General features: G+C 44.9%; 1 protein-coding gene across 1 annotated transcript in view; it reads right to left on the bottom strand.

Moving 5' to 3' along the window:
• LOC138268219 (FH1/FH2 domain-containing protein 1-like) overlaps window positions 1-22,751 on the bottom strand; it is a 1,001,023-nt gene that overhangs the window by 577,451 nt on the left and 400,821 nt on the right. The window contains exon 13 of the mRNA XM_069217669.1: window positions 7,446-7,583. Within this exon, the coding sequence (XP_069073770.1) occupies window positions 7,446-7,583 (138 nt within the window). The remainder of the gene's footprint in view (window positions 1-7,445; window positions 7,584-22,751) is intronic.

Here is a 22,751-nt window from a genome sequence, read left to right as displayed (position 1 = left end):
AGATGGGGAGCGACCCATCAGGCAAAAGTCGCTCCCCTGGGGGACAAATTGTATTTAGGCCATTTCTGCCCCCCTTGGGGGCAGATTGGCTGAGTTTAGGTCAACCTGCCCCCAAGGGGGCAGAAACCACTAGGCACCGGGGATTTGTTTTTTGGCGCCAATGTCACGCAGGGGGAGCGACCCCGTAGGCAAGGGTCGCTCCCGGGGGGGGGTGGAGGTTGGGGGGAGAGAAATTTATTTTAGGCCATTTCTGCCCCCCCTGGGGGCAGAAACCTCTAGGCGCCAGGGCAAATGTTGTTTTGTGTTTTTTTTTTTTTTTTTGTTTGTTTGTTTTTTTAGAGATGGGGAGTGACCCATCAGGCAAGGGTCGCTCCCCAGGAGGGCAAATTGTATTTAGACCATTTCTGCCCCCCTGGGGACAGATTGGCAGAGTTTAGGTCAATCTGCCCCCAAGGGGGCAGAACCCACTAGGCACTGGGGATTTGTTTTTTGGTGCCAATGTCACGCAGGGGGAGCGACCCCGTAGGCAAGGGTCGCTCCCGGGGAGGGTGGGGGTTGGGGGGGCAAATTTATTTTAGGGCATTTCTGCCCCCCCCTTGGGGCCGGCTGAGCTACAGGCCAAACACCACAGGTAGGCACCTTGCAAAAAACACCTCTGTTTTCTGTGAAAAAATATGTTGTGTCCACGTTGTGTTTTGGGCCATTTCCTTTTGTGGGCGCTAGGCCTACCCACAGAAGTGAGGTACCATTTTTATCGAGAGACTTAGGGGAACGCTGGGTGGAAGGAAATTTGTGGCTCCTCTCAGATTCCACAACTTTCTGTCACCGAAATTAGAGGAAAAAGTGTTTTTTGGGCCAAATTTTGATGTTTGCAAAGGATTCTGGGTAACATAACCTGGTCAGAGCCCCGCAAGTCACCCCATCTTGGATTCCCCTGGGTTTCTAGTTTTCAAAAATGCACTGGTTTGCTAAGTTTCCTCAGGTGTCGGCTGAGCTACAGGCCAAAATCCACAGGTAGGCACTGCTTTTTATAAAAAAATGTGATGTGTCCACGTTGTGTTTTGGGCCCTTTCCTTTCGTGGGCGCTAGTCCTACCCACACAAGTGAGGTATCATTTTTATCGGGAGACTTGGGGGAACGCTGGTTGGAAGGAAATTTGTAGCTCATCTCAGATTCCAGAACTTTCTGCCACAGAAATGTGAGTAACGTGTATTTTTAGCCAAATTTTGAGGTTTGCAAAGGATTCTGGGTAACAGAACCTGGTCCGAGCCCCGCAAGTCACCCCTCCTTGGATTCCCCTAGGTCTCTAGTTTTCAGAACTGCACAGGTTTGGTAGGTTTCCCTAGGTGCCGGCTGAGCTAGAGGCCAAAATCTACAGGTAGGCACTTCGCAAAAAACACCTCTGTTTTTTTCCAAAATTTAGGATGTGTCCACGTTGCGCTTTGGGGTGTTTCCTGTCGCCGGCGCTAGGCCTACCCACGCAAGTGAGGTATCATTTTTATCGGGAGACTTGGGGGAACGCTGGGTGGAAGGAAATTTGTAGCTCATCTCAGATTCCAGAACTTTCTGCCACAGAAATGTGAGGGACATGTGTTTTTTTAGCCAAATTTTGAGGTTTGCAAAGGATTCTGGGTAACAGAACCTGGTCCGAGCCCCGCAAGTCACCCCTCCTTGGATTCCCCTAGGTCTCTAGTTTTCAGAAATGCACAGGTTTGGTAGGTTTCCCTAGGTGCCGGCTGAGCTAGAGGCCAAAATCTACAGGTAGGCACTTCGCAAAAAACACCTCTGTTTTTTTCCAAAATTTAGGATGTGTCCACGTTGCGCTTTGGGGTGTTTCCTGTCGCCGGCGCTAGGCCTACCCACGCAAGTGAGGTATCATTTTTATCGGGAGACTTGGGGGAACGCTGGGTGGAAGGAAATTTGTAGCTCCTCTCAGATTCCAGAACTTTCTGCCACAGAAATGTGAGGGACATGTGTTTTTTTAGCCAAATTTTGAGGTTTGCAAAGGATTCTGGGTAACAGAACCTGGTCAGAGCCCCGCAAGTCACCCCTCCTTGGATTCCCCTAGGTCTCTAGTTTTCCGAACTGCACAGGTTTGGTAGGTTTCCCTAGGTGCCGGCTGAGCTAGAGGCCAAAATCTACAGGTAGGCACTTCGCAAAAAACACCTCTGTTTTTTTCCAAAATTTAGGATGTGTCCACGTTGCGCTTTGGGGTGTTTCCTGTCGCCGGCGCTAGGCCTACCCACGCAAGTGAGGTATCATTTTTATCGGGAGACTTGGGGGAACGCTGGGTGGAAGGAAATTTGTAGCTCCTCTCAGATTCCAGAACTTTCTGCCACAGAAATGTGAGGGACATGTGTTTTTTAGCTACATTTTGAGGTTTGCAAAGGATTCTGGGTAACAGAACCTGGTCCGAGCCCCGCAAGTCACCCCTCCTTGGATTCCCCTAGGTCTCTAGTTTTCAGAAATGCACAGGTTTGGTAGGTTTCCCTAGGTGCCGGCTGAGCTAGAGGCCAAAATCTACAGGTAGGCACTTCGCAAGAAACACCTCTGTTTTTTTCCAAAATTTAGGATGTGTCCACGTTGCGCTTTGGGGTGTTTCCTGTCGCCGGCGCTAGGCCTACCCACGCAAGTGAGGTATCATTTTTATCGGGAGACTTGGGGGAACGCTGGGTGGAAGGAAATTTGTAGCTCCTCTCAGATTCCAGAACTTTCTGCCACAGAAATGTGAGGGACATGTGTTTTTTTAGCCAAATTTTGAGGTTTGCAAAGGATTCTGGGTAACAGAACCTGGTCCGAGCCCCGCAAGTCACCCCTCCTTGGATTCCCCTAGGTCTCTAGTTTTCAGAAATGCACAGGTTTGGTAGGTTTCCCTAGGTGCCGGCTGAGCTAGAGGCCAAAATCTACAGGTAGGCACTTCGCAAAAAACACCTCTGTTTTTTTCCAAAATTTAGGATGTGTCCACGTTGCGCTTTGGGGTGTTTCCTGTCGCCGGCGCTAGGCCTACCCACGCAAGTGAGGTATCATTTTTATCGGGAGACTTGGGGGAACGCTGGGTGGAAGGAAATTTGTAGCTCCTCTCAGATTCCAGAACTTTCTGCCACAGAAATGTGAGGGACATGTGTTTTTTTAGCCAAATTTTGAGGTTTGCAAAGGATTCTGGGTAACAGAACCTGGTCCGAGCCCTGCAAGTCACCCCTTCTTGGATTCCCCTAGGTCTCTAGTTTTCAGAAATGCACAGGTTTGGTAGGTTTCCCTAGGTGCCGGCTGAGCTACAGGCCAAAATCTACAGGTAGGCACTTCGCAAAAAACACCTCTGTTTTTTTCCAAAATTTAGGATGTGTCCACGTTGCGCTTTGGGGTGTTTCCTGTCGCCGGCTCTAGGCCTACCCACGCAAGTGAGGTATCATTTTTATCGGGAGACTTGGGGGAACGCTGGGTGGAAGGAAATTTGTAGCTCCTCTCAGATTCCAGAACTTTCTGCCACAGAAATGTGAGGGACATGTGTTTTTTTTAGCCAAATTTTGAGGTTTGCAAAGGATTCTGGGTAACAGAACCTGGTCCGAGCCCCGCAAGTCACCCCTCCTTGGATTCCCCTAGGTCTCTAGTTTTCAGAAATGCACAGGTTTGGTAGGTTTCCCTAGGTGCCGGCTGAGCTAGAGGCCAAAATCTACAGGTAGGCACTTCGCAAAAAACACCTCTGTTTTTTTCCAAAATTTAGGATGTGTCCACGTTGCGCTTTGGGGTGTTTCCTGTCGCCGGCGCTAGGCCTACCCACGCAAGTGAGGTATCATTTTTATCGGGAGACTTGGGGGAACGCTGGGTGGAAGGAAATTTGTAGCTCCTCTCAGATTCCAGAACTTTCTGCCACAGAAATGTGAGGGACATGTGTTTTTTTAGCCAAATTTTGAGGTTTGCAAAGGATTCTGGGTAACAGAACCTGGTCCGAGCCCCGCAAGTCACCCCTCCTTGGATTCCCCTAGGTCTCTAGTTTTCAGAAATGCACAGGTTTGGTAGGTTTCCCTAGGTGCCGGCTGAGCTAGAGGCCAAAATCTACAGGTAGGCACTTCGCAAAAAACACCTCTGTTTTCTCCCAAACTTTTAGATGTGTCCACGTTGCGCTTTGGGGCGTTTCCTGTCGCGGGCGCTAGGCCTACCCACGCAAGTGAGGTATCATTTTTATCGGGAGACTTGGGGGAACATAGATTAGCAAAACAAGTGCTATTGCCCCTTGTCTTTCTCTACATTTTTTCCTTCCAAATATAGGAGAGTGTGTAAAAAAGACATCTATTTGAGAAATTCCCTATAATTCACATGCTTGTATGGTCACCCCGGAATTCAGAGATGTGCAAATAACCACTGCTCCTCAGCACCTTATCTTGTGCCCTTTTTGGAAATGCAAAGGTTTTCTTGATAGCAATTTTTTACTCTTTATATTTCAGCAAATGAATTGCTGTATACCTGGTATAGAATGAAAACGCACTGCAGGGTGCAGCTCATTTATTGGCTCTGGGTTTCTCGGGTTCTTGATGAACCTACAAGCCCTATATATCCCCGCAAACAGAGGAGTCCAGCAGACGTAACGGTATATTGCTTTCCATAATCTGACATTGCAGGGAAAAGTTACAGAGTAAAACGTAGAGAAAAATTGATGTTTTTTTCACCTCAATTTCAATATTTTTCTTTTTCAGCTGTTATTTTCTGTAGGAAACCCTTGTAGGATCTACACAAATGACCCCTTGCTGAATTCAGAATTGTGTCTACTTTTCAGAAATGGTTAGGTTTCTGGGATCCAGCATTGGTTTCATGCCCATTCCTGTCACTGACTGGAAGGAGGCTGAAAGCACAAAAAATTGCAAAAATGGGGTATGCCCCAGTAAAATGCCAAAATTGTGTTGAAAAATTGGGTTTTCTGATTCAAGTCTGCTTGTTCCTGAAAGCTAGGAAGCTGCTGAGTTTAGCACTACAAACCCTTTGTTGATGCCATTTTCAGGGGGAAATCCACAAGCCTTCTTCTGCAGCCACTTTTTCCATTTTGTAAAAAAAAAACGCAATTTTCACTGTATTTTGGCCAATTTCTTGGCCTCCTTCAAGGGAACCCACAAAGTCTGGGTACCTCTAGAATCCCTAGGATGTTGGAAAAAAAGGACGCCAATTTGGCTTGGTTAGCTTATGTGGACAAAAAGTTATGAGGGCCTAAGCGCGAACTGCCCCAAATAGGCAAAAAAAGGCCTGGCACAGGAGGGGGAAAAGGCCTGGCAGCGAAGGTGTTAATTAAATTGGAGAGGAGCAGCAATATCATGCCAGTGGTCTTTCATGGGGAAAAATATAAGGTTTTTGCCTATGCTGAAGACATAGTGACTACAACTGACCCTGACAAAACTATTAAGGATATTGAAGAGTTGGCTAGAAATGTTGGATTATATTCTGGGTATAAACTGAATGAGGATAAGACACAGGTTATATGTTCAGCTCAGACTTGTATTAAAGATAAGAGGGAGGTGACAGATGCAGTATATTTGGGGATTAGAATCACAGCTACAGTAAACCAATTGGTGGAACTTAGTATGGCCCCCCTGTTGAGTAAAGTGAAGACTGATCTGGATAGAATGCACTATTTATATTTATCACTCGAGGGTCGATGCAATGTTCTGACAAAGGTTTTGTATCTGTTTCGATCGATTCCCTTAGAGATTGCAAAAAGTTGGCTATGCAAACTAGAGACAATTGGCAGCAATTTTGGGGGGTTATGCCAAGCCCAGAAGAGAGTATGAAATATATGATATTTCCAAAACGTCAAGGCGGCTGGGAAGTTCCCAACTTTACGCTATACTATTATGCTTGCTGCCTTCAACATATGGATGTACTGATAACTGGTGGTGCAAAGGAGGGTATGCAAGTAGAGAATCCCTCCTTGTATGAAATGGTGCTGGGCTCCAAGGCAAAAGGCTGGTTGTCGAAATATACGGAACCCAGCTTTTTTGAAAGGGTGAGATTGGAAACTCTGAGAGCTGTATATAAGGTTTGGATGCAGCTAAAACAATGGACTGGGATGGGTAGGATCACCATGTATACTCCACTGTGCTTCGCAGCAGTCCCTTTTTCTATTTTTAGGGATCCTATTTTAGCCATTTGGCGACATTAAGGGATAGTGAGGATTGGGCATCTATATGCAAATTCTGTGGGTAAGTCTTTTCTGGAGCTACAGACACAATATGGCTTACCCAGAAATCATTTTTTTAAATTATTACAAATTTGAGATTTTCTCCATCGTCATAAACATGATATATCTTCAATGGATAACATATCATTAATAGAGGCTGTATATCGCAGGGAGAAGATAGGCACATTATATAATCTATTAATAGATGTTCAACAGGATGATCTTTGGATACAGAATGGCAGATGGGGTAGCTGAGTGGGTAAAGAGGGGGTGTGGTTGGTGGAATCATTGGAGTTAGCAGAACACATTTTTCTCTCTGCTAGTCTGAAAACACAGGTTTACAAGAAGGTATTTAATTTATACTACACACCAGCAAAACTGAGCAAATAGGGAGGCTCTGATGGGAAATGTAAACGGTGTGGGGGGGCTAGAAGCTGAGATACTGCATATGTTTTACACATGTCCCAGTCTGAAATTGTTGCATCGTGAAGTAGAACTGTTTCTTAATTATATAATTGGAGGAAGGGTGAAACTTACATTAACTCTAGTACTGTTAGGTGTGGTGGACCCGCTGGAAAAGACGGGTTATATTATAAAAATAAAAAAAAGATACTTTCTGTATATGGCTATGGCAATACTGCGATTATGTATAACCTCGGATTGGATTAAAAAGGACCCCTGACCTTTGAAGTTTGGAGGTCAAGATTATTAGCTTTTCACTGTATTGAGCTGAGCTTATATAGATTTAAAGGCTATAAGAAGGGGGGGACGAATTTGGGCACCACTGACTAAAAGGGTTGAAGAGATTAGCCTATAGGACTGAGCGGTTTTGTATCAGATTAATTATGCTGAATCGATTTTATTCCCTGCCCTTAAATGATGACCTGTAAATGACGATTTTTAAATGTAATGTGATGTGTGTGATCCTTGCCAGGAGAAAATAAAAATAAAAAAAAAGAAAAGAAAAAAGGAGTGGAAGCCACCAACAACGGAAATGTGTTGCCAACCCTTAAGCTTCCCATGTTCACAAACTTCTGTCCCAAAAAACACATACAATAGCATTACTGCTTAACATAATTTTCAGTTCTTTATGTATCTCAACCATTATTCGCAGCCTTTTAGGAGATCAAAAAACAAACATAGTTATGAAGTAGGCGGACAGTGTTACAAACACCAATGCAGTGGTTTGAGGAAAAATGGTAATTGGTAAGTCAAATGGTACAGGTTGTTAACTCAAAATCCAACTTGGAAACCCCACTGACTGAAATAAATGTATTCTTGCCTGTTGCAGAATCCACCTTCTGGCTGAGTTCTTTCCTTTCATTTTCTATAGTGCTATTTGAGTTGCTAGAAGGTGAGCAAGGTTCCTTTTCATTTACTGTTGCGTTCTTTGCATCCTTTACACTTAGATGTTCTTTTTCTGGAAAATGTACATACACTGATAAATCATAACGAAGATCCAAAACAATTATCCCCCAAAAACAATGAAAACTCTGTAATTCACTACGAAAAACACATCTGGCTCGATACACAAGGTCCACATTAAACAACATTGCATCTGTATTTTTAATTTAAATATTACATGCTCTTCAAGCCAGTTTGCTTATTAAAAAAGGCACCTGATAAACAATTAAGCAAAGGACCTGAATAGGTCACTTACGTTCACAACCTGATTCTTTCTAAGAAAATGTGATCACTTCTTCAACTAACGGCTCAAAGTGGACAAAGACGATTTCACCCTTTTTTTGGCTTGACGAACTATCACAAACAGAGCATTGTTTTTTCTGAAATTAGCTTATGCAGCTAGGTAGATTTTTTTCCTGACAGCACAAACATCTAAAGATACACATTGTTATGATCTAAACCAAGAGAGGATATCAGGGCTGCTAAAATCATCTACTGAGACTTATGGAAAGCCAAATTGATTTTGACACAAAAGTTGACTCCAACCCCAAAATCACATGATCCTCAAATAAACTGCGCAGGGAGGAGAACATAATAATGCACTTTGGGCCAGATGTAGCAATGTTCCAAATTGCGATTTGCAATTTGCGAGTCCCAGCGACTCGCAAATTGCAACTCGCAATTTGGAATGCAGAAAGGTGTCTCATACACCTTCTGCGAGTCGCTATGGGGTCGCAAAGACCCACCTCATTAATATTAATGAGGTGGGTCGCAATTTGCGACCCCATAGCGAGTCAGGGCACTCACGGGGATGGTGGCCTTCTGGGAACAGCAGACCACCATGTCCGTGACTGCTTTTAAATAAAGCAGTTTTTTTTTTTCAAAGTGCAACCCGTTTTCCTTAAAGGAAAACGAGCTGCACTTTGAAAAAAAAACCGAAACCTTTAGTTTCGGTATTTTTCAGGGCAGGTAGTGGTCCATTGGACCACTGCCTGCTCTGAAAAATTATTTTTGATGCCAGACACAAAGGGGAAGGGGTCCGTTTTGCGACTGGGTTACCATCCACTTCAAGTGGATGGTAACTGCGAGTAAATTTGCGACCGCTTTCGCGAATTGCATCACATTGCGAGTCGCAAATAGGAAGGGACACCCCTTCCTATTTGCGAGTCGGAAATGCATTTTGCGAGTCGGATCCGACTTGCAAAATGCATTTCTACATAGCAGAGACGCATTTGCGACTTGCAAACTGCGATTTGCGCCGTTTGCGAGTCGCAAAGTCTTTGCTACATCTGGCCCTTAATTCTCTCAAGTGCCTAGCAGTGACTACAGCTGCTACAAACACCACTTTTATGGACACAAATGTAAGTGTAATTTTTCCCAATGATTCATAAAAAGCATTCAGTAGTGGGACAAAGGGTCCCCAATTAGGAAACAAAGTTTTCACTCTAGGTCTTAAAGTCTCAAACCTCTTCAAGAGCCCTGACCCTCAATTCTCTACCTGTAAAAGAGAACCCCATGGAGAATCAAAAGCTTTAATTGCCACCCACTGTAATTTTAAAGTGTAGATTGACAAACCCTTATTAAAGCCATTCTGCAAAAATTGCAGGACACAGAATAGGAGAAAATCCCTTTCCAAATGCCACCTAAAGAAATAGCACCAATGTCGACTGTAAGCCATTGAGTAGACTTCCATCTTGAGGCCTCAATAGATTCTGCCACTGAAAGGAAGAGATCTATGTTACTAAGCCACTTCCTCTCAACATCTAAACCACTAATTTTAACTCTTGCAGTGACACTAGGAAGAACAATGGAGGCGGAATTAAGGTGTAAAGACCCAGAGAAAGAAAATAAACCTGTTCTACCAATATCTCCATCAAGAAAGGGAACCATTGTTTCCTTGGTCCGTATGGACACATTAGTATCTGCCTCTGAGTCTTTGATAACACTGGGAGCCCCTAGCCACTGACATTTCAAGGCATTCACTCCGAAGGCAAACTGATCCTGCAATCTGGAAAAGTACTGCTGCAGAGAGAGTTCTGGTGATCTGCAAACAAGTCTACCTCTGGTTCACCCAGTATGTTGTGACTACTAAATATTTGGTCTGAATCTGGTTCTAAAAAGCTTGAAAGGTTTCCAGACTGCCATTAACTCCCATTAATTCTACGAATGGATTCTCTTGTGGACTGACCAATATTTTTGGAATGTCTCCGACTTCTGAACTCTTCCCAACCCCTCTTGCCAGCATCAGTAGTAAGGTTCGCTGCAGATCAGGTACATGAACCCATGCCGAAATTCTTGAGTTCTAATGACCACTGAAAACTTACTCTCAGTTCTTCTGAAACTGGAATCATCACTTCAAAATTCCGTGATGCTGGTTTCCATCTCTGAAGGATATAAAGAACTAATGGTGCTAATTCTGACATACCCAGGGGACAACAAATAAGCATGCCACTGAAAGGAAATAAAGAGAACAAATGACCTACTAAAAAAAACAACAAAAAAAACTCCCTTTAGTACTGAAATGATTATGCTGCAGGAAAACTCACCATGTCCACTGGACTCTCATAACTCCCCTGGTTGACGCTTGGTCTTCCTTCTACAGATTCATGAGCCTTTTAATCAGCTTCAGTTTTCTCTCTGAATCCAGACAAACAAGTCCAACATCTGTCTAGAATCACACCCCTATGTACACCAAACTCGGTCATGGTTCGAGCTTCAACTTCTTGAAATTCAGAAGAAATCCAACACCCTCCAATGTTTGCACTCACTTGAACACTCTCCAATGTTTGCACTCACGAACACTCTCCAACAATTTCTCCTGAGAGTGGTAAACTACTAGCAAGTTATCAAGATATGAGTGTGTATGAATATTGTGATCATGTAATAATGACATTATCCAAGCCAGAATTTTGGTGAATACTCTGGAAGAGGTTTTTAGACCAAATGGAACTGCCAGTGAGAACCCCTATGGAAAACCTCAGGCACTTCTGACAGTCTTGTAAGATGGGAACATGAAGGTAGGCGTCTTTAAGGACTACTGATGCCAGCAAAGCGCCTTCTGCCAACTTGGTGACTTTTTGTAAAGAATTATAGAATTTATCTTTAAGTGAATGGTCGTGAGAAACATTTTCAAGTCCTTTAAATCTATGATTTTTTTAAATTTCTTAACGGAAACACAGGGTACCATCCCTGTCCTTGCTGCAACTGTGGAACTTAGGCCACTGCTCTCTTTTCCAGTAGAAACAATATATTATCTTCAAGGCTTGAGTTTTTTTCAAATTTCTTCCTAAAGGGATGTGGAAGAAAACAAGACTCTGGCAGGCGATCAGGAAACTCTAGTGATTACACAAAGGGGATCATCATCTATATAACCCTGACAATCTACAACCAAGGTCCAAGTAACCAGCTCAATAGTCATCCTGCCGTTTCTGAAGAGCTTTGAATCTCAACGTACTCAAAAGCACTGATTGTTCTTTGACCTTATGAACCTTCGGACTCATTGTTGTTGTTTTGGCTGGAAATTAGATTTATTAAAATGAGGTTCATACTTCCTTACTCTGCAGTGCTCATTGGATTTCCTAGTCCTGTAACAACTTGTAGACTTGTACTTGAAAAACTGCATGTGCTTCCTGCTCTTCCAGTAATAACGTTTAGACTTGTACTTGAAAGGCTACATGTGCTGCCTTGTGAATTAAACTCCCAAGCTCCTCTACAAGTAACTTATTACTGCAAAAAGACATCTTCAGCAAACAAAACTTCCGATCTGAATCAACATTTCAATTGCTTAAAAGCAGACATTTTCTTGTTGCAACCAGTAAGGGAGCTTTTAAGCTATTGAAAGTTAAGTTTGATAGGTATTTGGCTTGAGATTCCATTCCTGTCAACAACAGTCATACATCCTCACCCTCATGAATAGCTGCAGACAAGGACTGGTAATTATAAACTGAACACATCACCACCCTCCTGGCCATATTCAATCCTCAGTGAGCTCTTTTAAATGAAGCCTCTGCCTTGTATCTGTAATGATCACATCTTCAGTCAAAAGTTTGCTGACTGATAAGTAAGATTAGCCAAAGAAGGGACAACCACCAAATTCAGAGGTTCCAAATCTCCCTCTGCCAGGCGGTATAGCCTCCTAATAAATCTTGGAACATAAATGTTTCTGGGTCTCTCCAATTCCTCTTTAAGAGATCTTGGACTGAACCTTTTGAAACTATAGCTCTACTGAACTGTCTAAAACAGTCTCTACTTGTTGACAGCTGGCCATCATCCAAAGGAAGGTGAAATATTAACACTGATACAGAAAATGAGACCTTTCAGTTGTCTGCTTTTGAATGAACGTTTGTCTACAAGTACCAGCCTCGCTCTCCTCCGTGTCATTGTTTGGAAATGGCCAAGATTTAGAAATAAATGAAGTGGATGAGCAAGAAATCTGTGAGGAATCCGAGGCGGTCAAACTCTTTGTTTTATCATCCCACTGCTTCTAGCATATATATATAAAAAACCTTGCTACACCTCAGGACCGACAACCAAATATTTTTTCATGACACAATTAGGTGGACACAGTGGCTGATGCCTTTTATATATTTTCTTCGAGCTGTATCACTTAATTTGAATAAGAAACTGGTAACTGGTAATACTGGTCTTTTTTTGGGGGGGGAGTGGGGGGTTAGTTGCAGAATGCCATACATCATCCCCTGAAGGAGTCCCGAGCAGGTGGTAGGGTCCAACAGCGTGAAGCGACCCGGACTGGCTGAGGAGCGTGGGGTGGGTGCCAAGATTAACATTCCAGGGTGACAGAGGGTGCCATTTTAGCTGTACGCACTGGCTGACAGGGACAGTGTCATTTCTGGAAGAAAGTTCTTCCTAGTGGTGTTTAATTCACAGAGAATATAGTTGACTGGCATTGGGGATGGCAGTGTCGTAGAAAAAGCTGGTGAGGCAGGCCACTCAGACTTTGTGCGAGGCAGGAAAATCCAACTTTGTTATTGAAGGGGCCATTGAAAGACTGATGCAGGAGAGGCTGAGTCGGTGGTTCGCTTGGGGTGAGGCAGCAGCCGTTCTAGATTGCGCATTCCTTGTCTGCAACGTACCAAGGGGGGCTAAGGCACCTTGAGGAGGGTCCCTAAGTAGTGCAGCAGGCCAGCCGTCACAGGCCAATATGCCTTGCTGCAGGGCTGGGTGTGGCTGCGGTGTGGAAGCATGCAGCCTAGGTGCGTTTTCTGGTGGCCAGATTAGAGCATCCAAATGGGGTGCCGCAGGCACTCAATTTGGCCCCCGGACCGAGGCAGGAAGCTACTTGGCCCTTGCCGGCCCACCTGCTTCAGCAGAGTGAGGTGGAATCAGAGGCAGGTTGTCCAGCGCCCCTGCTTTTGGGGGAGAGAGCAGTGGGTTGGCTCCTATGCAGCTGGAGAGTGCAGTGATGCCTCTCGGCTGAGCAGGGGAAGCTCACAATATGCCAGCGGGGGAGTGCCTTGGGGACGGCAGGCCCCTTAGATTTATCTAATCTTCACTAGCAGGCAACACACCAGCAGGTGTTGGGAGACCACTACGACATAGAGAGGGAGGGTGTTAGAAATGGGGTCTCTCGTTGGCAGAGCTATTCAACCTTGTCCAAATAGGGACCACAATCCTAGTCAGGGTATGCCACAACACAATCCAAATTATCCTGTGCCCACCCTCTGGTAGATTAGCACTGACCAGTCAGGCTTAACTTAGAAGGCAATGTGTAAAGTATTTGTGCAGAACTTATACCATAACACAGTGAACACACCACAAAAAGACACCACACAGGTTTAGGAAATAGAGAGAATATTTATCTGAATAAAATACTGCTGACATGAGGAAAATCCAATGTACACAAGCAAAGCTATGAATTTTTAAAGATTAAATCCAACTAAAACGTAGAAACACAATAGCTCTGCTTTGGGCTATCACAGCATCGTTGGCAGAGTCGATCTAAACAATCCGACACCACCGGTGCCGGTCATACGGACCCCAGGTACAGTACCTTTTAAAAACATAGAACAAGGACGTCGCTGGAGTCGGCGTGGCATCTGTCCCTTACTGCTTCCAAGGAAAGAGGCGTTGGTTCTGCGCTGCACAGCTTGTGGAGGTGAGGCGTTGGTTCCATCCGGATGCAGGGGGACATGATGTGTTGTCGTCCGTGACGCGTCCATTCCTTGTGAGCCAGTGGGGTTGCTGGTTCTGTCCGTCAGGACATGATGTGTCGACTTTGCAGTGTTGCGATGACCCTGAGTGACATCAGTGGAGTCTCTGCAAAGTCGGATTTGCGTTGCAGACCGCGGTCTTTGCTTGCAGCGAGGCCCCATGGAGCGGGAGCAGGCTGCAGCGTCGCTGAAGTCATTACGGAGTGGCTGGAGTCTGGTACTAGCAAAAAGCTAGTAGTCAAAGTCTTTGCTGTCCCTGGGGCTTCAGAACAGGAGGCAAGCTCAATCCAAGCCCTTGGAGAGCACTTTTGGGGGAAGGCAGAGTCCTTCCAGCACAGTCAGATGCCAGTATGTCAGCAAGGCAACAGCAGGGTAGCAGTCCTTCTCAGCAAAACAGTCCAGAGAGTCTTTTGGGCAGCCAGGCAGGTCTCCTTTTCACTATGTGAATAGATTAGAGAAGAGTTCAGGTGCAGGTTCAGAAGTGTCAGAGACCCAGTTTATATATCCAAAAATGTCTTTGAAGGGGGGAGACTTCAAAGAGTGTTTTTGAAGTGCACAAGTTCCCCTTTCAGCCCAGTCCTGTCTGCCAGGGTATCAGTGGGGGGATATCAGTCCTTTGTGTGCGAGCAGGCTACTGGCCTTTGAAATGTGAGTGTCAGGCCCCGACCCTTCCAGCCCAGGAAGACCCATTCAGTATGTAGATGAATGCAGATGTGACTGAGTGTCATGTGTTTGTGGTTGTCTGGGTGAAATGCACAAGGGAGCTGTCAGCCAGCACAGACCAGATGCTGATTGGAGACAGGCTGTAAGGCACAGATGGTTTTAAGTGCAGAGAAATGCTCACTTTCTAAACGTGGCATTTCTAAAATAGTAATATAAAATCCAACCTCATCAATTAGCTGGATTTTCTATTACCATTCTAGCCATACTAAATTCTGACCTGGTTACCCCTTTTAGATCAGAATCTATCACTCAAAAAGTATGTGAGGGCAGTCATATTGCTAATCTATGAAAAGAGCAAGCCTCACAGTAGTGGAACACAAATTTAGGGATTTGTCACTAGCAGGACATACAAAACACATAAGTACATGTCCTGCCTTTCGCCTACATAGCACACTGCCCTATGTAGAAAAAGGGGAGTTTAAGGCTTGGCAAGTACTTTTAAATGCCAAGTCAATGTGGCAGTGAACTGCACACAGAGGCCATGCGATGGCAGGCCTGAGACATGGTTAAGGGGCTACTTGTGTGGGTGGCACAATCAGTGCTGCAGGCCCACTAGTAGTATTTAATTTACAGGCACATGTAGTGCACTTTACTAAGGACTTATAAGTACATCAAATATGTCAATTGGGGATAAACCAATGTTACCATGTTTAAGGGAGAGAGCATATGCACTTTAGCACTGGCAGGGATGTGGAATTCCTATCTCCCGACGCTTGGGGCGTATTGTTTGGGGTCAAGGGAAACAAGTTTTCATGTTTATTTTGTCCTTGGGACAAGTAGGCCCAATCCCCTGCAGCACAAAACCCTTTGACTGTCAATTTACAGAGAATGGGACTGTCTGCAGTTGAGATAATGTGTGTCCATCTCTTAATGTTGTTCAAACTTTTATTTATGGTTCATTAATGAAAAGCCTTCATTATAAGGGTGAGCGCTGTAAATACACATTTTAAGGTCACACTGCACTACTGACTGGTTCCAGAAAAAGAAGTGTACAAACATGTTTGAAAAGTATAACAGTGTGAGGCTAAGCATAATGCTCCCAGAATGCTCTGTGATTAGATGCAAATGTTTGCAGAAGTGTGTAAGCAAGAGTGATGATTCGTTGCTTTCAAAATAAAATGTTCAGAATAAATGCAAGTCAGAAAAAAATGTTTTGCTACTATGAAATTTTAGGTGCTACTTCTTTGAAGCGTAATTTAGTAAAATGTGCTGATGAATGCTACTATTCCCAAAACATATTTTTAACGTAAAATCAGTGTACCCATTTTCAACAAGATCATGGGAAACATGAAAATAAACAAGCAATGGTAAAGCCAACCGATCCAACAGTTTTTGTTGTTTGGTTTCATTAATGCATTTTTTTTTACATGGCTTTTGTAACACTATTTTTGTAGGAGCTGCCAGGCACTCACCTTTATAGCAAACACTAGCAAAAAGAGAAAAAGGTTTTGGTCTCAAAAAGCACACATTGCCACCAGTGGCGTAACAAAAGCTCCACAGCACCCTTCCAGGGAGCCCCCTCAGCGCAGCATCTGCCCTGGGTGAGTCTGAAGGGGGGGGACTCTCAATGTTCTTTGCAAAGGGGGGGGGGCTGCAGTCTCATTATGCCACTGATTGCCACAGTAGTTCCTGGCCCTGAACAAAACTACTTTGTGTGCCAATATGCTCCTTGTGGAAGAGCAAAATGCAATCACTCACAGTAAAGCAAGCCGATAGAGAAAGAAATATAAGTTTTTTTTTAAACAAAATGTCATTGTTAACGCCACACCTAATTAGGGACCCAATTCTTAAGGCAAGTCACAAAAGTGCACCCATGGTATATGTCTTTGAATTATTAGCTTTCATTAATGTACAAGAAGTTACAGAAGTAGATCAGGAAATCTTACTGCTAGAAAATATTTGGGCACTGTATTTAAGCACAAGCAAACATGCATGTGTAGATTTGCTCATGTGAAAATCTATTAAAGGTTTTACAAGTTCACTTAACCTTGGAAGAACTTCTTCTTCTGTCATTGTCAGGAGTACATTTTCAACTTTTTTCACTATGGGAAAAGATTAGAGAAGAGCTGGAGAAAATCCTTAAATCAAAGAAGTTAGTAGGTTTGCAAACTCAAAGGCATTCCAGCCCTGGAATTATTGCTTACGGCGTCCTCCGGCTTCACTATGTCGATCTGCAGAAAGGTGGTAAATAAGGAAATTATTATAGTAGGGATTGAAATTGCAAGTATTCAAGCCCTACTATACTAGTAGCCCTGGCATAATCAGAGAGGCTGTTATCAGAGCTCTTACATAAAGAGATTGCTGCCATAATTTGTCGCCGCACTACATGGAACCAAAAGGACAAGTCGATTTCTTTTTTACAGGACAAGTAGATTTAAGAAGCATTCTTTCACATGTACACGTAGATATTTTATTCAATTCACCACCCCTGGCTGGTTAGCAGTGGTAAAGTGTGCAGAGTCCTAAAACCAGCAAAAACAGGAGTCATAAAAGTGGAGGGAGGCAGGCAAAAAGGTGGAGGATGACCACCTGTAAGGAAATGCCTCCTTGGCATGGTTAACCTCTGACCTTTTGCTGATGCCAGTTATGATTTAAAGTGTGCTGGGACCCTGCTAACCAGGCCACAGCACCAGTGTTCTTTACCTAAACTGTACCTTTGCTTCCACAATTGGCACAGCCCTGGCACCTAGATAAGTCCCTTGTAAATGGTACCCCTGGTGCCAAGGGCCCTGATGCCAGGGAAGGTCTCTAAGGGCTGCAGCATGTCTTATGCCACCATGGGGACCCCTCACTCAGCACATGAACACTGCCTCACAGCTTGTGTGTGCTGGTGGGGAGAAAAAGACTAAGTCGACATGGTACTCCACTCAGAGTGCCATGTCAACCTCACACTGCCTGTGGCATAGGTAAGTCACCCCTCTAGCAGGCCTTACAGCCCTAAGGCAGGGTGCACTATACCACAGGTGAGGGCATTATGTACATGAGCACTATGCCCCTACAGTGTCTAAGCAAAACCTTAGACATTGTAAGTGCAGGGTATCCATAAAGAGTATATGGTCTGGGAGTTTGTCAAACACGAGCTCAACAGTTCCATAATGGCTACACTGAAATCTGGGAAGTTTGGTATCAAACTTCTCAGCACAATAAATGCACACTAATGCCAGTGTGGAATTTATTGTAAAACGCAACCCAGAGGGAATCTTAGAGATGCCCACTGAAAACCAGTCTGACTCCTAGTGCTAGGCTGACCAGTTTCTGCCAGCCTGCTGCAACCAGACGAGTTTCTGGCCACATGGGGAGAGTGCCTTTGTCACTCTGTGGCCAGGAACAAAGCCTGTACTGGGTGGAAGTGCGTCTCACCTCCCGCTGCAGGAGCTATAACACCTGGCGGTGGGCCTCAAAGGCTCACCCCTTTTGTTACAGCACCCCAGGGCATCCTAGCTAGTGGAGATGCCCGCACCTCCGGCCACTGCCACCACTACTGGCGGCAAGGCTGGAGGAGATAATGAGAAAAACAAAGAGGAGTCACCCACCAGTCAGGACAGCCCATAAGGTGTCCTGAGCTGAGGTGACCCCTGCCTTTAGAAATCCTCCATCTTAAGTTTGGAGGACTCCCCCCAATATTATTAGGGATGTGCCCCCCTCAGGGAGGAGGCACAAAGAGGGTGTAGCCACCCTCCAGGACTGTAGCCATTGGCTACTGCCCCCAGACCTAAACAAACCCCTAAATTTAGTATTTAGGGGCACCCGAGAACCCAGTAAATCAGATTCCTGCAACCTGAACCAAGAAGAAGGACTGCTGACCTGAAAGCCCTGCAGAGACGACGGAGATGACAACTGCTTTGGCCCCAGCCCTACCAGCCTGTCTCCTGGCTCGAAGAAAACTGCAACAGCGACGCATCCGACAGGTACCAGCGACCTATGAAGCCTCAGAGGACTGCCCTGAACCAAAGGACCAAGAAACTCCCGTGAACCACAACTCTGTTCAAATCCAGCAACAACTTTGTAACTTTCTTGCAACTTTTAAAGACCTCAATCTTCCTGGCAGAAGCGTGAGACTTCACTCTCTGCACCGGACGCCCCTGGCTCAAGCTCCAGAGAACCAACACTACAGGGAGGACTCACAGGCGACTGCAACCTGATGAGTAACCTGAGGTGACCCCCCTGGACAATCACTGCAACGCATGCAGAGAGGATCCAGGGGCTCCCCCTAACTGCGACTTCCTGTAACAAGGAACCCAACTCCCGGACCAAGCACTGCACCCGCAGCCCCCAGGACCAAAAGGAACCGAACCTCAGTTCAGGAGTGACCCTTAGGCGACCCTCTCCCTAGCCCAGTCGGTGGCTGGCCCAAGAAGCCCCCCTGTGCCCTGCCTCCACTGCTAGAGTGATCCCTGGGTCCCTCCATTGATTCCAATACAAAACCAGACACCTGCTTTGCACACTGCACCCGGCTGCCCCTATGCCGCTGAGGGTGTGTTTTGTGTGCCTACTTGTGTCACCCCGTGCTCTACATAACCCCCCTGGTCTGCCCTCCGAGAACGCGGGTACTTACCTGCTGGCAGACTGGAACCGGAGCCCCCCTGTTCTTCATAGACACCTGTGTGTTTTGGGCTCCTCTTTGACCTCTGCACCTGAACGGCCCTGTGCTGCTGGTTTGGTAACTTTGGGGCTGCCTTGAACAACCAACGGTGGGCTTCCTATGCCCAGGAACTTAGACTTGTAAGTGCCTTACTTACCTGCCAAACTAACCATTACTTACCTCCCCCAGGAACTGTTGATTTTTGCACTGTGTCCACTTTTAAAATAGCTTATTGCCATTTTAACTAAAACTGTGTATGTTACTGCTCCAATTCAAAGTTCCTAACTTACCTATGTGGAGTACCTTGCATTTGATATATTTACTTCAAATCTTTAACTTGTGGTTCTACAAATAAATTAAGAAAATATATTTTTCTATATAAAAACTATTGGCCTGGGGTTCAGTCTTTGAGTGTGTGTTCCTCATTTATTGCCTGTGTGTGTACAACAAATGCTTAACACTACACTCTGATATGCCTACTGCTCTACCACACTACCACAAAATAGAGCATTAGAATTATCTAATTTTGCCACTATCTTACCTCTAAGGGGAACCCTTGGACTCTGTGCACACTATCTCTTACTTTGAGATAGTATATACAGAGCCAACCTCCTACACCACCCTAAGGTTGGGAGGTCTAACAGAGGGGAAGGTAAGGGGAGCAGAAGGGTGCTGGTTTGTAAGGAGGGGATGGAAGGAGACAGTGGGGTGCCCCTTGGTTTCCCAGGTGGATTTTGGGATTGCTGGGTCTAGACAGGTTTTCATGGAAGCAAGTGGGGGCGCTGGATGCCGGTAGGACACCTTTCGGAAGTGAAGATTTTGGGAGTAGCGACTTGTCTGGCTGAATGCCAGCACAACTGGGACAAGGTTACCGGGATAGCAGGGGATGGGCACTCTCTGCCTAGGGTGCATTCGGTAGTTTGGGTGGGTGGGGAGGTGTTTGGTGATGGGCTTCCAGAGAGGTGGGTGTTGTGTCATGCCCCTTCACCCCTTTTTTGATTTCCGCCATGGCAGGTCAGGACAGATTTTAGGCAGCCAGTTGTTTCAGGCAGATTTGGCAGCAGAGATAACGGCGATGCAGCCGGGGGGGTCTAGTGCGGCTAGGCAACCTTGACCCTAAGTCAGAGTTCGAATCAGTATGCCTGGCTCTGGGACGGTCATGGACCGGTCGGTGACTCAGGATGTGGTTCGCAAGGAGCAGGTGACATTTTGATGGTATGGCTTAGATGCGCTATGATGAGGAGTTCAGGGTGTTCCCTGCTGAGGATGCTAACAGTATATGGGGGCAGATGGACAATGAGCTTTTCCTCCAAACAATGATCCCAGAATGGCCAGCCCCATCAACTTATACGATGAGTGGCTGGCCAGTTATTTATAAGCCCTTTCAGGGGTGCCCCACCTCATTAGCGATGGGGGCAGCAGGCCAGGGAGAGTCAGGGACATCAGGAGCATGCTGGTCCCGTAACAGGAGACAGTGTTTTCAGGAATTCTGTAAGTACCGGCATGAATGCTTGAAGTGCAGGGTAAACACTCGCTTGTGCAATGTGGACCACAGGGTAGTGGGTTTAGTCAACAAGGGGGCAGTGGTCAATTCCTGTCAAGAGCGGCAGCTGGCAAGAACCATTTGTGCAAGGGTGCGCACGTCAGTTAAGTTGGACAGGTTGTAGCACTGGATCAGGCTGTTGGGGCAGAGCCAAACGGGACCTGCTGTGGTCTGATTTTAATATTAGTTTTTGGTTGTGTTATGGAGGCCTACACGCGAGGCAATGGGCAGACAATCTAAAGTCACTGAAGGGGCAGGAAAAGTTAGTGTGGGACTAATTAATGAAGGAGGTACAGGAGGGGAGAATGGAAGGACCTTTTTTGGATTGTCTTCTGGAGAGCCTGAAAAATTTCTCTGATCGCGTGGTTCCTAAAAAGGAACCGGGGAATTTAGATTGATTCGCCACCTTTCCTGGCATAAGGACCTGTCAGTTAATGATTTCATTCCAGAGGCTTGCAGTCAGGTACACTATGCTTCGGTAGACACAGCTGTTCAACTAGTGAATACTTGTGGCTGGGGGGCAATGATGGCAAAATGAGATATAAAGTCAGCTTTTTGGCTTTTGCCAGTCCACCCAGCAGATTATGATTTGCTGGGGATTCAGTTTGGGGGCCTGTTCTTTGTTGGCAAAGCATTGCTGATGGAATGTTCAGTTTCTTATCCACTGTTTGAGGCTTTCAGTTCCTTCCTGCATTAGATGTTTGTTCACGTAGCAGGGACGGATATCACGACCCACTATTTAGATTACTTTTCTATGGTGAGAGCAGTGGATTCATCATCATCATCATTTACTTTATTTCGGTAAGAAAAACATACCATAAAAGTGCAATACATGACAATATAAAAAAGAGGTTATAAGAAAAAAAGCACAGTAAAATATGTAAGAGACTTTAAAAAAGAAGTTAAAACCATGGAAGAATAAACATAAGGAAATTACTTTCTCCAGTTATATAAGAAACAACACCTCTGGACCCAGAAAATGTCAGCTAATATCATACACCAAGGTACAATAAATATACATAAGAAAATCTAAATCTAAAAGCAGCTACCCAATCTTATTCTTTGAGTCGCTAGTCTAAAGCGTCATAATAATTCCCAAAAAATTTGCCACAGGATGGACTATATAAGCAAATAAATCAGATTAAAAAAATTCTATGAACAAATGGACAGTTCCCAAAGTCCGTTTATATCCAATGGTGTGGAAACAGCACCTCAAGTCCCAAAAAATGTCAGCTATTATCATATGCCAAAATACAATAAATATTCATAAAAAGATCTAAATCTAAAAAGCAGCTACCCAGTCATATTCTTTAGAGTCGCTATTCTGAGACGCCAAATTGATTCAAGAAATTTTGCCACCGGATAGACTATATGAACAGATGAATCAGTTTTAAAAATTCTCTCAGCATATAAACAGCTCCTAAAACCCATTTGTTTACATAGGGGACTAATCAAAGAGGCCCTCTGTTTGTCATATACGCAACATTGGAAAAGAACATGTAGGACAGACTCTTCATTCTTGCATCCCATCGGACATAACTTAGACTTATTAATGGAATTTGACCATTTATAAGTTAAAGAACACAGAGGGAGAGACCCTATTCTAAATCTGATAAAAAGGGCACGCGCAAATGGAGAAAGTGCTGCATCCATACAGGGCTCAAACTCATAGTGGCATTTAAATTGCAAATAGCTATCAGACATGGACAACGGCACAACCTCAGCCAATTGGGCGGTTTGGACTTTGAGCCAAAAAGCGCACTTCAATAACTGAACGCGTTTTTGGGAATAGAAGATGGATCCTTCCAGTAGGACCCCAAACCAAGATGCATTCGAGACCGTTCGACATAAGCACACCAGTTGATTTTAGTATTGGGGTTTGGGGCCCACCAGATTGAGGAGCCCACATCTAAATGGAATGAGGACATCTGATGACCATAGCCAGATCCAAAACAGGAGAGGCCTTAAGGCAGAAATCTGGTTGACTGAAAAAAAGATTTAAATCCATTCGGATGGGCAAAGGTGGAGTGCTAGAAGGAACTTTTAACAACATCTTCAAAAACTGGTTTTCCATCCTAGCCAGATTCTCCAGGTTGCAATGAGTGGATTCAAAAGACTGCCAGAAGAGTTTGAGATTTTTTCAGGATCTAATGCATGATGTGGGGT

Source organism: Pleurodeles waltl, chromosome 12, assembly GCF_031143425.1.
Source record: "Pleurodeles waltl isolate 20211129_DDA chromosome 12, aPleWal1.hap1.20221129, whole genome shotgun sequence".
Taxonomy (NCBI): Eukaryota; Metazoa; Chordata; class Amphibia; order Caudata; family Salamandridae; genus Pleurodeles; species Pleurodeles waltl.
Note: the sequence above shows the minus strand (reverse complement) of the source record. Positions and strands in the feature narration are given on the sequence as shown.